Consider the following 21,235-nt stretch of genomic DNA (forward strand, 5'->3'; position numbering starts at 1 on the left):
ATATTCGGTCGACCTCTAATCATCACCCATTGTTTTTTTTATACACAACAGGTCCATTTGGTGGAAACATAGGCTATCAGTGGTAGCCTACCACGCATATTCTCTCTATGCGGATTCTAGAATATTCACATGAAAATCTGTTCGAAACCTAGTTACCATATTCCTCCAACAGTTTCTCAACAATCTAGTTCAATGGAAATCCACAGTAGCAGGCTATTTTCTTTGCCATCTTTTTAAATAATAATAATACCCCCCAAAAAAGTGGATAAATTGATGGAAAACATAGCTATTGTTGCATGACTATTCCGTAAGGAATTAGCAAGAGCAGATACTGACTAGCACCAAACACAGATCACATAGAACACAGGACCATTTCTCTTTCCCAAAATGTTGATTTTTTTTTTTTAGTTTGACATTTCTTTTTTTCCACTTCAGTATTCTAATGAATACAACGTGACGTTGAGAAAGAGGAGGAGGGAAGACAGGAGGTATATAAAATAAAACACAGACAGACAGGCAGCAGAAGAGGCTACATCCGAAATGGGACCCTATTCACTACCTATTGCACTACTTCTGGGAATAACGTGCCATTTCAGATGCAGTCGAGGGACTAGGAGTGAGGGACGGAACCCACAAGAGAGTGGGCTCGACATTTAAACATTCTCATAACCACAGGAAGGTGTCAACTTGAACTGGTGAGATTGCTCCTCCTCTTCTCCCATTTCCTGCCCAGCGAGGATTATGGGTAATGTAATAGCAGGATGTGTTCTGAAAGCAAACCAAGGCCCCAAACGAGTACATAGCAAAGATCAACGTCAGTAAGAGTTCGTAAGAAGAAGCAGCACACAACAACTTAAATGGCAGAAAACACAACGAGAGGAGGAAGAAATGTAGGACCGTGACAAACCTAAAGACTAAGCAGGGGGTTCAAAAAGATTTGTGCTTAAATAAATCGGAATAAAAGAATACAAAAAAACTGCCGTAGTAACTTTTGTTTTGTTTTTTTTTTTACTTGAAAAAATACTTTTAAAAAGTAACAAATCAATAGAATAAGGCTTGGTCCACATCCCAAATGGAACCCTACTCCCTATACAGTGCACTGCAGTGGAGGCTGCTGAGGGGAGGATGGCTCATAATAAATGTCTGGAATGTAGTGTTTCTGCTCCAGCCATGGCAACGAGCCCTCCCTCCCTGCCGAATAATTAAGATGCCACCAACCTCCTGTGGTGCACTGCTTTGAACCCAGAGCCCTATGGGCCCTGGTTAAATGTAGTGCACTACCCTATGGGCCCTGGTTAAATGTAGTGCACTACCCTATGGGCCCTGGTTAAATGTAGTGCACTACCCTATGGGCCCTGGTTAAATGTAGTGCACTACCCTATGGGCCCTGGTTAAATGTAGTGCACTACCCTATGGGCCCTGGTTAAATGTAGTGCACTACCCTATGGGCCCTGGTTAAATGTAGTGCACTAAATATGGAATAGGGTGCCATTTAGGTCGCAAACATGTTGTAGAGACTAGAGATGTGAACATGGAGTTGGGGCGGGTTACTGGGGGGGGGGGGGGGGGGGGATATTTATTGTGGGGGGTCCCCCTCTCTCAAGACTTCTTGACTGATTTAAGGAGGTTGTCCTTGCTCCTCCTCTTAACGTCAAAGTTGTAGACTCGTGCCATGTCTGAGGGAGGCGATAGGTTAAGGATTACACACTTCTCAGTTTGACATTTTTGTCTAGTATTTTCAGAAGCACTGTAAACACTGTCGTTACCAGTCTATCAAAACAACAGTACTTACCTACAGTTTAAACAAGATCCAATTGTCAACACGAACTATGTAACTCAGTTTCAAAATGTTATTTTCTCCTGGTTCGTGTCGACTGAATACAACCCAACTTTCCCTGCTTTGACACACCCATCTGCCACACCTGCACCCGTAACTCTGCCCTGCCAGACCATAAACTGCCTCAAGTTGTAAAACCACAAGACAAGGCAGCACCCAAAGACCAGTTTAACCATCCCTGACACACAGAGAACATTGTATCACAGCTTTCTTCACTCAGGGTATCTGTAGGTTCCATCAGGTTGAATTTAAGACTTGACTTTTTTTAATGCCACTTGAAATGCAATTTAATACCAATTAGGGTCTGCGTGCGCCACAAACCTGCTAATATTCAAACATCTTCACACCGTCACCAATAGAAATAAAGAGTTGGTTAATCATCTTGAAATGCCGTTGACAGAGATTTAGTAAAGAAGTACAATTGACTACTGAGACGGTATTCAAATAACTTGGTTAATCTAGGCAGGAATGCATGATTGAAGATATTTGCAACCTAATCCAGTGATCGTCATAAACTTTGGGTAGACAATTACGACTATTGTCGTTATATTTGTGTGTTAAAATAGGTCAATATTTTTTTTTGTTAAATATAGATGAATTTGCCAAAATCTTTATGCGCACTAATATATTTGGTGCTAATTCACCAGCTGGGTAAGTGGAAACTCAAAACACTATGAGCTAGATCACTCCCTCTAAATCTAATTTTCACTGGAAGTAGCCAGGTTTTAATCTAACAGTAAAGTAATTATTTGTGTCCCAAATAAATATGTTGATGTCATAGCCTAATACCCAATGAGGCCGAGGCTCATTTCACGCTCTCCACATCAATATCTCTGTTGTAAAATACACAGCTGAGAAATGTAAAATATATATATATATATATATATATTTATATATATATATATATATATATATATACCTGCATAAAGCTAAGAACATCTTCTCTTCAACTGTGACAACTATTACCAGGGCCTAAAACTATCGGTTTTTAAACCAGCCACTGTGGCAGGTAGGCTGTTTTTAAACCAGCCAAGCGGTTGTTGTTGCCACAATTACACAAAGAAACACAGAACAGATGAGCTTAGTAATGTTGGGGCGGTTAGAGCGCTGGGCCAGTAAAACGTATTACTAGTAAGATCTAATTTAATTATCCGTGACCTGAGTATTGTAACAAAAATAAGTGACAAAAAATAAAAGTTAAATTGCCCTTTTAAGGTTACCTTGGTAACAGGGCCACTGATGAATCACCATGCCTGTGAGAATGTCCCTACTAGAGGCCAGATGTCTCTTTTTGCTAGCAGTAGGAGCAAACTGAAACGTTGAAAAGCAACCTAGCTTGAGAACAAAACAAATGTAAATAGCCAAGAAACACGAGGACAAAGTCTCCCTTTTGTAGACTTTAAGAGTAAATTAGAACAACTTATGTCTGTGTCCATTGCTTCTTAAAGAAAAACTCAATCTTACAGCCCCCAGGCAGTGTTAATGCATAAGGTGGGAAAGCTTGCACTTGTCCCCCCATACGTGATTCATTTTTTATTAAAACGCTTACACTGTAGGGCCCGGCGTGTTACCACCTGAATTAGACATTCTTACACACTAATGCCAAAATCTACCTGCGTTTTAGCAGGCGGCGGGTGTTAATTTTAGACCCCGAGTATTACACAGGATAGCTGTGTTTTTCTTATAGATAGAAAACAAATTATATATATATATTTGTTTTCTACAGGAGAGCAGTGTGAAAGGCAGAAAAAAAGTGTCTTGCTCATTATCATTATCCCAGAAAAACAGGCACATTGATTAGAGGAACTCTGAAGATACTGCACTTTATGGTTTAACAAAATCACTTAACGAGTGAGCTAACTAATCAAGCTAAAAACAATGTTTCGAATCGGCTATCTATTCTGTAGCCTAACTTGCTCGCTGTGCCCTCTCGGCTGGCCATAGCCGGCAGACTTGCAGTGGCACACAGAGAGAGACACAGTCGTAGGCTACATGTGGAACTCTCTTAGCATCTTGAAAATGCGCCTCGGTAAGAATAGGCTATAATTTAATGTTTTTATTTTATTTGCATAACAGAGGAGAAACACCATTAACCCACGCTGCATAACATAGCAGAAACACCATAGTCATCTCTGGCTGCATTTTTTAAGACCATTGACAACTGAATTTAAGACAATTTAAGGCCTTTCATTTAGATAAATTCATTTAAGACTAAGGACCCGCGGACACCCTGTCACTGCCTATTAACCCACGCTGCCTATTAACCCACGCTGCCTATTAACCCACGCTGCCTACAGACCTATTAACCTACGCTGCCCATTAACCCACGCTGCCTATTATCCCACGCTGCCCATTAACCCACGCTGCCCATTAACCCACGCTGCCCATTAACCCACGCTGCCCATTAACCCACGCTGCCCATTAACCCACGCTGCCCATTAACCCACGCTGCCTATTATCCCACGCTGCCCACGGGCCTATGATCCCACGCTGCCTATTAACCCACGCTGCCCATTAACCCACGCTGCTTATTAACCCACGCTGCCTACAGACCTATTAACCCAGGCTGCCCATTAACCCAGGCTGCCTACAGACCTATTAACCAACGCTACCTGCAGACCTATTAACCCACGCTGCCTACAGACCTATTAACCCACGCTGCCTATTAACCCACGCTGACTACGGACCTATTAACCCATGCTGCCTATTAACCCACGCTGCCTATTAACCCACGCTGCCTATTAACCCACGCTGACTACGGGCCTATTAACCCACGCTGCCTACGGACCCATTAACCCACGCTGCCTATTAACCCACGCTGACTACGGACCCATTAACCCACGCTGCCTACGGACCCATTAACCCACGCTGCCTACGGACCCATTAACCCACGCTGACTATTAACCCACACTGCCTACGGACCTATTAACCCATGCTGCCTACGGGCCTATTAACCCACGCTGCCTACGGACCTATTAACCCACGCTGCCTACGGACCTATTAACCCACGCTGACTATTAACCTACGCTGCCTACAGACCTATTAACCCATGCTGCCTATTAACCCACGCTGCCTACGGACCTATTAACCCACGCTGCCTATTAACCCACGCTGACTACGGGCCTATTAACCCACGCTGACTATTAACCCACGCTGCCTACAGACCTATTAACCCATGCTGCCTATTAACCCACGCTGCCTACGGACCTATTAACCCACGCTGACTACGGGCCTATTATCCCACGCTGCCTATTATACCACGCTGCCTATGGGCCTATTAACCCACGCTGCCTATTATACCACGCTGCCTACGGACCTATTAACCCACGCTGCCTATTATACCACGCTGCCTACGGACCTATTAACCCACGCTGCCTATTAACCCACGCTGACTATTATACCACGCTGACTACGGACCTATTAACCCACGCTGCCTATTAACCCACGCTGCCTATTATACCACGCTGACTACGGACCTATTAACCCACGCTGACTACGGGCCTATTAACCCACGCTGCCTATTATACCACGCTGCCTATGGGCCTATTAACCCACGCTGCCTATTATACCACGCTGCCTACGGACCTATTAACCCACGCTGCCTATTAACCCACGCTGACTACGGGCCTATTAACCCACGCTGCCTACGGACCTATTAACCCACGCTGCCTACGGACCTATTAACCCACACTGACTATTAACCCACGCTGCCTACAGACCTATTAACCCATGCTGCCTATTAACCCACGCTGCCTACGGACCTATTAACCCACGCTTCCTATTAACCCACGCTGACTATTAACCCACGCTGCCTACAGACCTATTAACCCATGCTGCCTATTAACCCACGCTGCCTACGGACCTATTAACCCACGCTGACTACGGGCCTATTATCCCACGCTGCCTATTATACCACGCTGCCTATGGGCCTATTAACCCACGCTGCCTATTATACCACGCTACCTACGGACCTATTAACCCACGCTGCCTATTATACCACGCTGCCTACGGACCTATTAACCCACGCTGCCTATTAACCCACGCTGACTACGGGCCTATTAACCCACGCTGCCTATTATACCACGCTGCCTACGGACCTATTAACCCACGCTGCCTATTAACCCACGCTGACTACGGGCCTATTAACCCACGCTGCCTATTATACCACGCTGCCTACGGACCTATTAACCCACGCTGCCTATTAACCCACGCTGACTACGGGCCTATTAACCCACACTGCCTACGGGCCTATTAACCCACGCTGCCTATTATACCACGCTGCCTACGGACCTATTAACCCACGCTGCCTATTAACCCACGCTGACTACGGGCCTATTAACCCACGCTGCCTACGGACCTATTAACCCACGCTGCCTATTAACCCACGCTGACTACGGGCCTATTAACCCACGCTGCCTATTATACCACGCTGACTACGGGCCTATTAACCCACGCTGACTATTAACCCACGCTGCCTACAGACCTATTAACCCATGCTGCCTATTAACCCACGCTGCCTACGGACCTATTAACCCATGCTGCCTATTAACCCACGCTGCCTACGGGCCTATTAACCCACGCTGACTATTAACCCACGCTGCCTACAGACCTATTAACCCATGCTGCCTATTAACCCACGCTGCCTACGGACCTATTAACCCATGCTGCCTATTAACACACGCTGCCTACGGACCTATTAACCCACGCTGACTACGGGCCTATTAACCCACGCTGCCTATTAACCCACGCTGCCTACGGACTTATTAACCCACGCTGCCTACAGACCTATTAACCCATGCTGCCTATTAACCCACGCTGCCTACGGACCCATTAACCCACGCTGCCTACGGACCTACGCTGCCTACAGACCTATTAACCCACGCTGACTATTAACCCACACTGCCTACGGGCCTATTAACCCACGCTGCCTATGGGCCTATTAACCCACGCTGCCTACGGGCCTATTAACCCACACTGCCTATGGGCCTATTAACCCACGCTGCCTAGGCCTATATGCTTGCTTCAGGATACAGTTCACATCTCTACTAAATTCAGAGTTTCCCAACTCTCTTGGCGGACCACCAGACACATCTTTTTTTCTATTCCTGCACTGGTAGAACTTTTGGAACTTCAGAACACTTTTGGCAGCATCACATACTTCTCCAGCCTCCGATCCTGTTCACCCATAGTCCCTGGGCTGAGTGGGCCTATATTTCGGCGTAAGGATACTGACTTCGGTGGTGGTGAACTGGTCTCTGAGGAAGTCCAGGTCTTCCTCCAGGGAGTCCAGGTTGCGTGATGCGGTCGCTAGGTTCTTCTCCAGAAGAGACTGGGCCTCGTCGATGTCATACTCCAACATCACATTGGCCTGGGTGAGGGGATAGAGGAAAGAAAGGGAGGTTAGAGTATGGAATGGTAGTATATTGTAGTTTTTACTATTGCTTGCTTAATGGTTCCTTCCTAGGAGAAACTGGGAATGTTGCCCTAACAAGGCTCCTTCTAGCCTTCATTTAAGAGGGGTGGGAGGTGGGTCAGTCCAAAGAACATCACTTTGGATATACATGCACAGGCTGAGGAGGATCAATCCCAAAGTACTCACCCCTAGCCACAGGCACACTTTGTCGGTGGGCGGGACTGACGCCTTGCAGTAAACGTTGTCAGCCAATAGGAAGTGTGTTTCCATCGGGTCTGTGGTTTCCTATTGGACGAGAGGAGCGGGAACACAGGGTGAAACCCAATACTCTACAATGGTTTCCTGTCCTCAGTCCCTCCCCCTCTGAAGGCTCTGGATAAGCAGCATAGTTTCCATCATATTGCTTACAGGTCTGTAAACATTGAACAGTTAGGGCCGAGGAGGAGGAGGGAGAAAACGGGGACGGGCTGGCAAGGTCTGAGGAGAAGACAAAGTAAGTAAACCCCACATATATTTGTTTGTTTACCTTCTTCTTCTGCATGTGCCGTAGGATTTCTAGAGTCTGCTTGATCTGTGGGATCTGGCTTTTCAACCTGAGGATCGCAGCGAGAAACACCATAGAAGAAGAATTAGAATCATTGTATTACACCTCAGGGTTTCCTTTAGCCGCTAATTGCCGGCTAAGCTGATTTTCAGCTTCCAGGAACTGTGAACAGATCCATGCGACATGGGGCCGTGCATTGTCATGCTGAAACATGATGGCGGTGGATGAATGGCACGACAGTGGGCCTCAGGATCCTGTCACAGTATCGCTGTGTATTCAAATTGCCATCAATAAAATACAATTATGTTTGTTGTCCGTAGCTTATGCCTGCCCATGCCATAACCCCACAGCCAACATGGTGCACTCTGGTCACAATGTTGACATCAGCAAACCGCTCGTCCACACGACACCATACACATGGTCTGTGATTGTGAGGCCGGTTGGACGTACTGCCAAATTCCCTAAAACGATGTTGTAGGGGGCTTATGGTAGAGAAATTAACATTAAATTATCTGGCAACAGCTCTGGTGGACATTCCTGCAGTCAGCATGACACTCAAAACTTGACACATCTGTGGCATTGTGTGAGAAAACTGCACATTTTAGTGGCCTTATATTGTCCACCAGCACAAGGTGGAATGTGTGATGATCATGCTGTTTAATCAGCTTCTTGATAAATGAAGCAAATGAAGGAAACTAAACAATTAAATAATGTAGACTACACCAACTGAAGGTAACTAACAGTAAATTGGCAGTGGAATGTGTTGTTATTAGGCCTACTGACGATCTATCCTGATAGTATTTAACATGTTAAAAATAGGAAACAAAGTCGGGTATTCTAGAATTAAGAAACTAAGTTAAAATGCCGTACAATTTAAATTCTGCATAATGGAACAGGATTTCATAAACATAACATAAACATAAACATTACTTTGGGAAAGTTGATATGCTTCAGTTTTGCTTCCATATGACTGGTTTCACATTTGTCTCTAGCGATAAGGTAAAAATATATATATATATTTTTAAATATTATTTAACTAGGCAAGTCAATTCTGATTTACAACAGTGGGTTAAGTGCCGTTCTGCCCCCTTGTTCAGGGGCAGAACGGCATTTTTACCTTGTCAGCTCAGGGATTCGATCTAGCAACCTTTCGGTTACTGGCCCAACGCTCTAACCACTAGGCTACCTGCCGCCCCTGATAGATCTAAAAATAAGTGTCATTTATATTTACAATCCCCGTATTCAAACAGCTTACTCGTTTACATAGTTCTATTCCATTTGTAAATGACAGTGCCTGGAGAATGATGTTATTTCTATCATAAAAATAAAGTATATACCTAATTAATTCAATCTCCACCCCAAAGGAATAGTGGGTGAAAAGCATGCTATTCTCATGCTTACGTTCAATATTTGAATATGCAATAGAGGGGAAAAAAGGGAATTACGGAGGCGCTTAAACTCAGGTCGGAATTCCCCCAGAAGGGAAGCCTACAGGGGGAATGTCCTCTGTATAGACAAGTGTTAATATTGTAGTGGACAAAGATGAGAAGAGCGTTGGCATGGCTACTGTGCAACTTCCTTTTTAGGTAGGATGCCATTTTGGAACTTCATTTTTTTCCTAATTTATAATCATCTGTTTCATCATCATCATCATCATTATTGTATATCATTGTTGTAGGCGTATTTATGAATCTAAAAACGTTTTGCTTCATTCTGTTGGAGACATCTGTTGGCTAAATGAAGTTTGATCTGTGTTTTTAAATTGTGTGCTTCGTATTTTGTTTAACATAGGCCTGTTGTAAAAAAAAAAAAAACATCATTAGCTTATTGCTGTCATGTGTTGGGTACGGTAGGCACTAGTCATTCTTGGTTAATGCTGCAATATAGCCTGTTCAAAACTTCCTGTGAAGGTTTACACCAGTTCGCAAGTGTTTAATTGTGTTCTGTGGAGTCATTTTCTTTGGCCAAATACAGTTCCAACTGTAATGGATTTGTCGCAATATATATATATATCCTGCTCGTATTTTCCCTATAAACAATGGCTCGACAAACTTTTGATATTACCTTAATAAAGTTTAGGTGTGGTTATTAGCCTATTATACTGCCTGTGATATGAAGGCAGTGCACACCAGTGCTCCAACCTACTCTGACTAATCAGTCTCCTACGTTCCAAAAACACTGAATCGTATTAAGGAGTTTACATTTTGACACTCAGAAATGGGAGTCGACGTGTAACGAGTCAAGGAATCAATTATTTGGAGTCGACTCTCCACCACTACGTTATCATCGTTAACAGTTGGGAAAATGGCAGAGAAGGGCAAGCGACAGCAGCAAAGCCCTGTACACAGGGGGGTAGTGCTGCCGCAGCTCAGAGGAGTGACCCCCCCGCCCCCCACACACTTTTTTCAATTTGAGAATACACAGAGCAGGTGAAAGTATTTCCGGATAATTTATTCTGCTAAATTAGATTTAAATCATAAAATTCCATGAAAACGATAGAATGACAAACTAAATACATATGTAGGCTATAGCAGCCTATAGGTGGGTAAATGGTGGTTTCTTCCCTGCCTTCTCTCTGTCTCGACTGTATGGTCTCGAACTGTATGGTCTCGAACTGTACGGTCTCGACTGTACACCACTTGTTATTTTACTAAGATGAATGTAGTCAAGAAGCTACTCCTAGCTACTCCTAGCTAGCAGATACTTGACTCAGGGGTCACGTTAGAGTTCAGAAAATCTGCCTTTTCATAACGCTGACCATCACAAAATCGCGTTTTAAACCATTTCACCTGCATTTTATATTGAAAGTCTGTTTTTTTGCTTCAATAGAGTGATCACGGATGTGCAACTATAGTTTTCCTTCACATAAACTATATTAGTGTAACACATTCGGCAGAAAATAGCTCCATTTCCATCAAAAGACATCATAAGTGCAACGTCAGGCACAAGTAAATTAGTTTACACTGAAAAAGCAAGGTAATTTTGCAAAACCAATGCCTGGCCATCATATTTCTAATGTTACTCATGGAAAGAATGTAGCCAGCTACATTTCTTCATGTTTTGCTTGAGGCTTATCTTGCATTTTACCGGAGAAAAGTAGGCTACACCGAGAAAATTACCAGAGAAAGGTAGCTTCTGTCAGAGAGCTGTCTGCTGATGCCCATTTGTGAATTCTCATCTAAGTGGAGAAGGGCAACTAAAGCACAAAGTTAGTCTGACGCAGAGGAGAACTTACAGCAAGAAGCATTGTAGATAGGCATTTACAAAACGCAGAAAGATATTTATTATGCATTCAACAAGAAATAAATATTCTGCGTGTACACAGAATTCTGCATTAACGCGACCACTGACTGTTCACAATGTAAACAAAAGTAACCTATGAGGATAACTTAGTACAACCACTAGCAACAATTTAATGAGTACTCCTTGTTGGCCGTCATTGTAAATAAGAATTTGTTCTTAACTGACTTGCCTAGTTAAATAAAGGTTCAAATATATATATATATATATATATATATATATATATAATCCAGAGCAATTTACAGTAATGAGTGCATACATTCTCATCCGTTTTCGTACTGGTCCACAGTGGGGCCTACCTTTGTTTCTTCTGCGCCAAGTTGAGCTCCATATACTTGTATTTCTGGTACTGTTCATCCAGTTTCCGCAGTACGGCGTCTGCGGTGTCGTTGCCTGGCTGCTTCATAAACGACTCGACATCCTCCTACAACCGTTGACAAAATAACGTTAGCTAATATTAACGTTATATCAGACGAGTCATTCTCACACTAAACCTATGGTGACATACAAGGTAGTTAACGTTAGATAACTGTTTAATTGCATTTGGATGACAAATAGAAAATTGGATAGGTAGCCAGGTCGGCTAATGGGCTTCTGTCGGGCGTTATTTCCCTAAAAGGATGTAAATGAACATAGCACCACTTTGCTAGATAACGTTCGCTACCTAGCATTAGCTTAGTTAGCATGTGTGACAGGCTAGCAGAGAGGCTGGACAACGGCGAATATATATATTTTTTTGAGAGAAAAGTATTGCACAAAGTAACGTTATAAGCGATACACTGTGTGTGTGTATATACTTCATATTTTACCCACCACAAATATTGCTTCGGGAATTCCGAGATGCTTTTTGCTTGTCGCCTGTACGGCATTGCTGCTGTCTATGGTCGTTGCCATCTTGGAAAAGACTTTCTACTCTCTTGTTACGTAGAAGTTGGGCGTGGGGTTCCTACTGAAGAGCTGCCCGTCAGAGAAGGACGAGTAAGCGAGACACCCCACTTGCTTGTTCTTTTTCTGGTTCAATGGAAGTCAATGATTTAAGTAGACCAGACCCAGCAGCTATTGCCACCTTGGGCATTAAGTAGACCGGAACTGGCATTTTTGTATAAAGTAAATTGCGAAAGTGAGCCATCTTTATTTATCCACCATCTTTTGGTGCCCGTCTTGAACGCTTGAGTTTGCGCTTGTGAAGTGGCTTCCTTCTTTTCCTTATGTCCACGATCACTAGGCTGACATGGTTAAATAAATATATTGGAAGACCATGTACATTTACTATGTAGTAGGCTAGTGTAACAGTAAAATCTACTTTGCAAGGCTTGGGAACTGTCTAACAACCTGTTTGATTTGAATACCAGGGAAAACACAAAAATACTTAAAAGACTATTGTTTTAGAATTTGTTATACATCATTTATACAGTTTCCATTTCACATCAAATTATGGATACCTCATTGTTATTCTTTAACATAACTCACACAGAACAACAGACAGAGAACCAAACATGGTTTTGCCCACAATGTGTGATGATGATAGCCCTACACACATGGGTTCTAAGGAGTTTCACATTTATTCAAGGATTTAGAATAATTTCTCACTTGGAAAATATATATTTGTATCTCTATTTTACCAGCTTAGTCTCATTAAAGGTAAAAAATAAAATACAATAATAATAAATTACATATTTTTGTTTTTCAGGGTTGAGTATTTTATTTATTGCATTTTCACCCCAGCCTACTACTAAGGACTTGATAACTATCTGATGACCTAGCAACAAACAACAGTCTGCCCAACTTGGAACCAGGGACATCATAAAAACACGGTGTAATGACAATAAAACGATCCATCAACCACCACACCTTTATTGACTGCCATGAAACCATACAGCAGCTACGGCTGCTGAGAAATTGAGATTACTACTACTAGCTTATCCACCAAGACGCATTTCAACAGAGCTTATCCACCAAGACGCATTTCAACAGAGCTTATCCACCAAGACGCATTTCAACAGAGCTTATCCACCAAGACGCATTTCAACAGAGCTGGAGAAAGGAAATAACCAAAAGGTATTGATGTACATTTTATTTTTATGTTTAGCATCCTAAAAAAAAAAAACATATCACTTGATAATTTGACAGAAGACATTATAAGGGGATGGGAATCTTTATCTTATCTAGGACATTTTTTCATTATCTTTTTAAACATACAGAACATATATAATTACTGTTTTCACAGATATAGACACTGGTATGGGGCTGGAGATATGATGTTTAAAACGTGGTGAAGTGTCCTTTTAATATCAGTTCTATGAATTCTTTCAGTTTGCACTCCCAACGCCTGACATCCAGACATCAGTGTGCCTAGGAATGTGATACTGCCGACCTACTGTAGAGGTTAGAGTGTAGGGGCGTTCACGTAACAGGCAGGCTCCTCGTGGAGTGCAACGAGAGGCAGGTGGTTAGGGTATGTCACGAACCTCGCCGAAGATGGTGCCTCTTCCTGTTCGGGCGGTGCTCGGCGGTCGTCGTCGCCGGCCTATTAGCTGCCATCGATTCCCTTTCCGTTTGTTTTGGTTATTGGGTAATTGGGTACACCTGTTTTGTATTAGGGTTTGTTTGTAGGGTATTTAAGGGCACTAGGCCCGCTGGGTATTTGTGCGGGCTTGTTTTTTTGTTACTCTGTGTTTGATGGTGTGATTTATTCGAGTCTTTATTCTCCGGACTATTTTTGTCCTGTTGTTTGGACTGGCAACTTATATACTGTGTGTTGGCGTGACTGTTTTGGTTGCGCTGGTGAATACATTTGACAAACGACAGAACTCTGCTCTCTGCGCCTGATTCCACCCACCACTCCTAGTTGATCGTAACAGGGTGTTGGACTAGTTAACTAAGGTTGCAAGATTGAATCCTCAAGCTGACAATGTAAAAATCTGTCGTTCTGCCCCTGAACAGGCAGTTAACCCACTGTTCCTAGGCCGTCATTGAAAATAAGAACACTTTCTTAACTGAATTGCCTAGTTAAATAAAGGTGTAAAAAAAAAAAGAATCCCGATTTCCGATTGTTATGAAAACTTGAAATCAGCCCTAATTAATCGTCCATTCCGATTAATCGGTCGACCTCAATTCCTTACCCCAGGACAGGAAAATAAAGGAAAATAAAGAAGAACGAGAAGTCTGTGTCTGGCTGCATAGATCTGATTTTTTTCACGGGACAAACAAACAGGCTTTCACTGCCAGAGAGGTAACAACCATGACTTGGAAGGCAGCTGGAATCTTTGTTTTCCTACTCCTTATTACAAAATCATCCTCAACTTCTCTTCCTAGCAGTATGACAGCATATTTGAATGACACTGTTACACTCGCCTTCTCTGGGTCATGCAATGGTCATATCATTGAATGGATGTAAACGTCAGAAGAAATTAGGCCTACCACATTGGTTGCTAAACTTGATCAACGGCCTTTGGTATTCACACCTGGAGAGGGCTTTGAGAACAGGGTTAAACCCGGGGATGGAGACCTCTATCTCAACATCACATCTGTTGTATTTAATGACATGGGATGGTTTGAGTGTCACTGTGGTAAGACTCATGAAGATGTGGAAATTGTCCCCATTGTTGTGTGCCAACCTGCTCATGTTTGGATCTAATTTTCAACTCAACTGCTATGGCTTAACCGAAGAAAACATACTCCTAACAGTGAGGTACTCGTCTATTGGAAAAGAGATGAAGAGAATGTTTTGTCTGTCAAGGGACATCATTTGACTCGTGACCTTGGGTTTGAGAACAGGGTGTCGGTGTCCAAAGATGCTTACCGACAGGGAGACCTTTCCATCACCCTATCTTAAGCCTGTCAGATCAGGGGACCTACCACTGCTTCTTTGGCTCTAAAGAGCGGGGAACACCAGATGCTGTCACTCTCATTGTTCAAGAATAGTGCTGGTCAACAACATTGAAATTGGTGCTTATAATTGCAGTAGGGTTTGTAATACTCTTAGCAGGGTTTGCTATTGTTAATCATGTAGACAGAGTGAGATTTGTACGTTATCTGAGAGATTTCCCTATGGTCGTTGCAACCAGTAAGTGTAATCATCACACTCAGTGCCTTCTCGATAATCCGAGGCCTTCTAGATAATCCGAGGCCTTCTAGATAATCCAATGCCTTCTAGATAATTCAATGCCTAGATAATCCGAGGCCTTCTAGATAATCCGAGGCCTTCTAGATAATCCGAGGCCTTCTAGAGGAGCCCCAATAGTCTGATTATGTTCTGTTAGAAATCAGCGAGGTGAATGAGCCCACATGGACATGGAGGAACACATGAAGGCGGGTGTGGAAGGGCTAGCCGATGCCCCCACTTTAAGGCTTAAAAATATACAAGAGAAAACTGTTTTGAGTATTAGAATGTGTGTTGGCCTATCGCCTGTACAGTGCTAATTAAAGGACACGCTTAGACCATGTGCCACCGGAAATTAATGTTGTCACATATACAGTAAGTGAAGAGGAGGTATGTTCAAAATCATTTTTATCTTCCTATATTGTGCACGTTCTACAGGGGTCCACCTGTCAGTCAACCTGCTGTCTACCAATCACTAATGCCTTGAATGGGCCGGGGGCTGGGAGGGGCTTAGGCTGGGGCTCTCCATGTTTGCTTTAAGGTTTAAACCTATATGGCTTTTCAGATATGCACTTACGTTAGGTTAAGGGAACTAGTACATTGTACATCACATTGTACATACTGTTACGCTAATACAGCATAATAATAATGTCATTTCTGTGCTTGTTTTTAACCTGATATTTACTGTAGGCCTATTGGAGTTGTTAAGATCTGGCTGTTCTCAGCATCACAACAGACAAAAAGATAACACAGAAGAGGACTGGCCACCCCTCAGAGCCTGTTCCTGTCATGGTTTCTTCCTAGGTTCCAGCCTTTCTAGGGAGTTTTTCCTTGCCACTGTGCTTCTACAGCTGCATTGCTTGCCGTTTGGGGTTTTAGACTGGGTTTCTGTATAAGCACTTTGTGACATCTACTGACATAAAAAGGGCTTTATAAATAAAAATGTATTCGATACAACTACACAAAGTGTATTATCAGATAGTTGAGGAAAAATGTACAACAACCCATTTACTAAACCATAACGAACTAATAGGTAAAGTCCTCCATCTAGTGGTAAAACACCTATCTCGCAATTTTCCAATCTGTTTGCACCCATAAAGATTATTTCAAATAATGTTATTTGTAAAAAAAAAATAATGTCCGAAAAACGATTTAACACAACAAATGATGTAACTCATTTCTTGTGGATGCACTGTTTTGGTTTTCTAAACTGACCTCAGGCTTTGATTGGGTCTAGCTTGTCAGCTGGGGTGTGACGTAATCCAGAAACCAAACACCGGGCAGTCAGCAACGTGAGTCGCATAGCTAGTTGTTTTTAAACCGATGCAAAACTTTGTAAATATATTTAACGGAGGATATTTCAGAAACTTGCAGGATTCATAAGCTATTTCGTAAACCCATAATTTCTTCGGAGGAGTTTTAAAAAGGCAGACTTACAGCTGAGTGTGAAGCTAGCTGAGCTAACTAATAACGTTATCGCTACAACAGCAGAGGAATTTGAAGCCGAGCCTGGCACCACATACCATGACCATGAATAGTTTTTTAAAGAAAAGGTTTGTCGCTTGTTTTCTCCATGTATTATATTACAGTTCAGAATCCAACTCGCCTCAATTTATTGAAGTGATTGTGAATGCCCCTGTCACACTCCGGTTCACTGGATCATGCGAGGGTCCCGTCGAATGGAAGTATCGTCAGATGACACCACAAGACTTTCTACCTTCCACATTGGTCGCTCATCTTGATCAAGAAACTGGCCGACTCACACCAGGAGAGGACTTTAAGGACCGGGTTAAACGCGGAGACCTAGACCTCGATCTCAGCATCACCACTGTTGTATTTAACGACAATGGATGGTATGAGTGTTACTGCAACAGTGAACAACGTCCACAGGATGTTATGCTAGTGGTTTTGGACACCATTAAAATAGCTGCTCATGTTGGAGAAAATGTGACACTTACCTGCCACGGCTTAACCGGTAAACAAATTGCTAACATCTATTGGGAAAAGGATGGAGAGACTGTGCTGAATGTCACGGCAGGACATTTTGTCTTTGGCCGTGGGTTTAAGGACAGGGCATCTGTATCCTTGGATGGTTCCCGACACGGAGACCTTTCCATCACCCTCCCTGACTTGCGCCTCTCTGATCAGGGGGTATACCAGTGCTTCGTCATCACCGCTACTGATAGGCTGAGACCGAGAGGATGTCCAGACTCTTTCAGTCTCACTGTCAGTCCCAAAGTTGAAGAAAAGCAATCAGAGGAGGCTGGAACATGTACCATTTATAAAGTGGTTGTACTGGGTGTTTTGGTGGGGATCATATGTTTGTTGATTTATTTTTATGGCAAAGTGTGGTTCCAATGGATTTGTTCAAGATTTCAATCCTGTTACTGTCCAGAAGTCGGATCACGCCCCCAGCAGGATATTGAGAGGGCAGTAGTTACGACTCCAGAAGAGCACCAAGAAAGTCCTGCTGATCCTAATGAGGGTTTGCCCCTGTTAATCATGATGCCGGAGAACGGGGTTAATGATCCACCTGTCCACGTGGAACAGGATAGTGAGCATGAGTCAGAAATGGAGAAAGACAAGAGTGGGACAGGGCCACGTGTTTATTTTTCATCAGATTTGGCCCCTGTCATCAGAGCTCCGGAAGGACCTCGCTCTACCCCAGGCCTTGTTACCAATGGTACTGATGGACCTCCCTCTACCCCAGGCCTTGTTACCAATGGTACTGATTGACCTCTCTCTACCCCAGGCCTTGTTACCAAGGCTATTGATGGACCTCCCTCTATCCCCGGCCTTGTTACCAATGGTACTGATGGACCTCCCTTTACTCCTGGCCTTGTTACCAAGGCTACTGATGGACCTCCCTTTACTCCTGGCCTTGTTACCAAGGCTACTGATGGACCTCCCTTTACTCCTGGCCTTGTTACCAAGGCTACTGATGGACCTCCCTTTACTCCTGGCCTTGTTACCAAGGCTACTGATGGACCTCCCTTTACTCCTGGCCTTGTTACCAATGGTACTGATTGACCTCCCTCTACCCCAGGCCTTGTTACCAAGGCTACTGATGGACCTCCCTTTACTCCTGGCCTTGTTACCAAGGCTACTGATGGACCTCCCTTTACTCCTGGCCTTGTTACCAAGGCTACTGATGGACCTCCCTTTACTCCTGGCCTTGTTACCAAGGCTACTGATGGACCTCCCTTTACTCCTGGCCTTGTTACCAAGACTACTGATGGACCTCCCTCTACCCCAGGCCTTGTTACCAAGGCTACTGATGGACCACCCTTTACTCCTGGCCTTGTTACCAAGGCTACTGATGGACCACCCTTTACTCCTGGCCTTGTTACCAAGGCTACTGATGGACCTCCCTTTACTCCTGGCCCGGCCCCCAATGCCCAGGAAGGACCGACCTATTTCCCAGGGGCGATTAAATCTCAGGATGAGGTAGTGTGCCACCCCCTGGAAACTAGTTGATATCAAATCAAAATGTATTTATGTAGCACACGTCTTGTGAAGAATGCAGTTCAAAGTGCGTTTTACCATGACCTGATTGTGAAGCTATCGTCTTAACATTCTATACTAATATTGTGCATTTTCCACATGGGGTACACTTGCCAGTCAATCTGCTTTGTCTACCTAAGGAATGCCACCTTGAATGTATGGCGCCTGGCGTCCTTGTGGTTGCTAGAGCAGCGTACACTGTGATTCACCAATGTACCTTTTAACATCACAAGATGTTTGACAATACTTCAGTCTTATTTCATCAGGTGCATTAAAGGACCAAAGGGACTAGTTTATTATTTAAGCAATAAGGTCCAAGGAGGTGTGGTATATGCTATACTGTGATATCTGGAACTTAGTTTATTTCTCAGGGACGACGAACTCTCAGGAGACCAAGATACCACGGCTAAGGGCTGTTCTTAGGCTCACCACAACACTCTAATTACGTTGGTGACCAGTTTATAATAGCAATAAGGCACCTCGGGAGATTGTGCTATATGGCCAATATATCACAGCTATTCTGTGATTAGAGATTGTTAGGCCAAATGTTTGACTTTAGATCATGGCGATTTTGCACAGGAAATATCATGAATATTTTTGACAGTTCTGCTTTTATTCTTTGTTGCTCCTTTCATATCACACAGTGCCTTAGGAAATTATTCAGACCTCTTGACTTTTTACACATTTTGTTACGTTACAGCCTTATTTTAAAATGTATTAAATGTATCTATAAAAACCTGTTTTTGCTTTGTCATTATGGGGTATTGTGATGTCATTATGGGGTATAGTAATGTCATGTCATTATGGGGTATTGTGTGTAGATTGATGAGGAAAATGTTTTATTTAATCAATTTTCAATTGAGATCTGAGACCATTCCTCCATACAGAATGTCTCCAGATCCTTCAGATTCTGAGGTCCATGCTTGTGGACTGTCCTCTTCAGCTCATCCTACAGGTTTTCTATGGGGTTTAGGTTGGGGACTGGGAAGGCCATGGAAAAACCTTGATTCTGTGGTCAGTGAAACATTTTTGTGTTGATTTTGAGGTGTGCTTTGGATCATTGTCCTGCTGGAAGATCCAACCACGGCCCAGTTTAAGCTTCCTAGCAGAGGCAGTCAGGTTTTGATTTAATATCTGCTGGTACTTGATGGAGTCCATGATAATATGTATCCTAACAAGTTGTCCAGGGCCTTTGGAAGAAAAACAGGCCCACAACATCAAAGATCCACCACCAGACTTGACAGTGGGGATGAGGTTCTTTTCTGCATGGCTATCTTTCTGTCTACACCAAACCCACCTCTGGTGTTAGTTTCCAAAAAGCTCTGACCATAGAACCCGGTCCCATTGGAAGTTCCAGTAACATTTGGCAAATTGTAGGCACTTGAGTTTGTTGTTTGATGACAGCAACGTTTTTTTTTATGGCAACCCTCCCAAACAACTTGTGGTTATGTCGGCGGCGTCTGATCGTAGTTTTGGAGACTTTCTGAGGCCAAGACCCCAACTAATGTATGCAATTCTCCAGCTGTGATTCTTGGAGATTTTTTTGGCCACTCGAACCATCTTCCTCACTGTGTATGGGGTCAATATAGACCCACTTCCTCTTCCAGGCCCATTGTTAACATCTGTTGCTTTAACCTTCTTTATTATTGCTCTGATAGTGGAAATATGCATTTTCAACCGTTGAGCTATTTTCTTATAGCCATTTCCTGATTTGTGCGGCTCAACAACCCTTTGTCTCACATCATTACTGTTTTCTCAGGTCTTTCCCATAGTGATGGATGACTGTGGGAACTTGACTTGTGTGTCACCTCATATGTATACCCCCAGTGAAAATGCAGCAAACAATTATTTATCTTTCTTTCAAAGGCAACAATAAAGGTGCTACTCTGTAGTTCTTATTGTACTTGACTTGGTGATGGACGAGGGAAACATGACACATCCCTTTACATTACTGTCCCATGCAACTCTACACTAGCCTGATCCCAGAACAGTTTATGCTCTCATTATGAAGACGTGACATCACAGTTCCTTTAATGAGCTGGTAAGAGATCAGAAACAGACTGACACCCAGGACAACTCTACACTAGCCTGATCCCAGAACAGTTTATGCTCTCATTATGAAGACGTGACATCACAGTTCCTTTAATGAGCTGGTAAGAGATCAGAAACAGACTGACACCCAGGATAACTCTACACTAGCCTGATCCCAGAACAGTTTATGTTCTGGTAAGAGATCAGAAACAGACTGACACCCAGGATAACTCTACACTAGCCTGATCCCAGAACAGTTTGTTGGTAAGAGATCAGAAACAGACTGACACCCAGGATAACTCTACACTAGCCTGATCCCAGAACAGTTTGTTGGTAAGAGATCAGAAACAGGCTGACACCCAGGATAACTCTACACAATGTCTGTTGTATTTCAGTTTGTATCCACACAACAGTTCTATCCTGATTAGTGTTAGAGACATTCTCATATGAAGTGTAGATGAAACAAACTTGAGTTATTAAAGTGTGAAAACAGTAAGAACGGGG

The 21,235-nt window shown here is 43.3% G+C and overlaps 1 protein-coding gene and 2 long non-coding RNA genes across 9 annotated transcripts; 1 reads left to right on the top strand and 2 right to left on the bottom strand.

The window, feature by feature from the left end:
• Positions 1–376: 376 nt before the first annotated feature.
• LOC110531436 (prefoldin subunit 3) lies at positions 377–12,064 on the bottom strand. The gene is made up of 6 exons (XM_021614635.2): positions 11,908–12,064; positions 11,394–11,518; positions 7,777–7,843; positions 7,437–7,535; positions 7,067–7,205; positions 377–1,676 (listed from the first exon to the last, which is right to left on the bottom strand). The coding sequence occupies exons 1-6, from the start codon at positions 11,986–11,988 to the stop codon at positions 1,600–1,602; spliced, it is 588 nt and encodes a 195-aa protein (XP_021470310.1). The 5' UTR covers positions 11,989–12,064; the 3' UTR covers positions 377–1,599.
• LOC118965991 lies at positions 3,881–5,787 on the bottom strand. Of its 7 annotated transcripts, XR_005053168.1 has the most exons (4): positions 5,700–5,787; positions 5,557–5,598; positions 5,255–5,514; positions 4,154–5,069 (listed from the first exon to the last, which is right to left on the bottom strand). It is a non-coding gene; the product is annotated as an uncharacterized LOC118965991 (long non-coding RNA). The 7 variants fall into 7 exon arrangements; XR_005053166.1 differs by lacking the exon at positions 5,700–5,787 and adding an exon at positions 3,881–4,128 and having other exon boundaries at positions 4,458–5,069; positions 5,255–5,617; XR_005053164.1 differs by having other exon boundaries at positions 5,255–5,598; positions 5,700–5,782.
• LOC118965992 lies at positions 11,512–13,091 on the top strand. The gene is made up of 2 exons (XR_005053171.1): positions 11,512–11,605; positions 12,785–13,091. It is a non-coding gene; the product is annotated as an uncharacterized LOC118965992 (long non-coding RNA).
• Positions 13,092–21,235: the final 8,144 nt, after the last annotated feature.

This window comes from Oncorhynchus mykiss, chromosome 9 (genome assembly GCF_013265735.2).
Source record: "Oncorhynchus mykiss isolate Arlee chromosome 9, USDA_OmykA_1.1, whole genome shotgun sequence".
In the NCBI taxonomy this organism is placed as follows: Eukaryota; Metazoa; Chordata; class Actinopteri; order Salmoniformes; family Salmonidae; genus Oncorhynchus; species Oncorhynchus mykiss.

Excerpts from the sequence above, each read along its gene's own strand:
- LOC110531436 (XM_021614635.2), bottom strand. The coding sequence starts at position 11,988 with ATGGCAACGACCATAGACAGCAGCAATGCCGTACAGGCGACAAGCAAA. Across the intron at positions 7,536-7,776 it reads GGCACATGCAGAAGAAGAAG|GAAACCACAGACCCGATGGA; the intron begins GTAAACAAACAA and ends CTCGTCCAATAG. Across the intron at positions 7,206-7,436 it reads AAGTGTGCCTGTGGCTAGGG|GCCAATGTGATGTTGGAGTA; the intron begins GTGAGTACTTTG and ends CCCCTCACCCAG.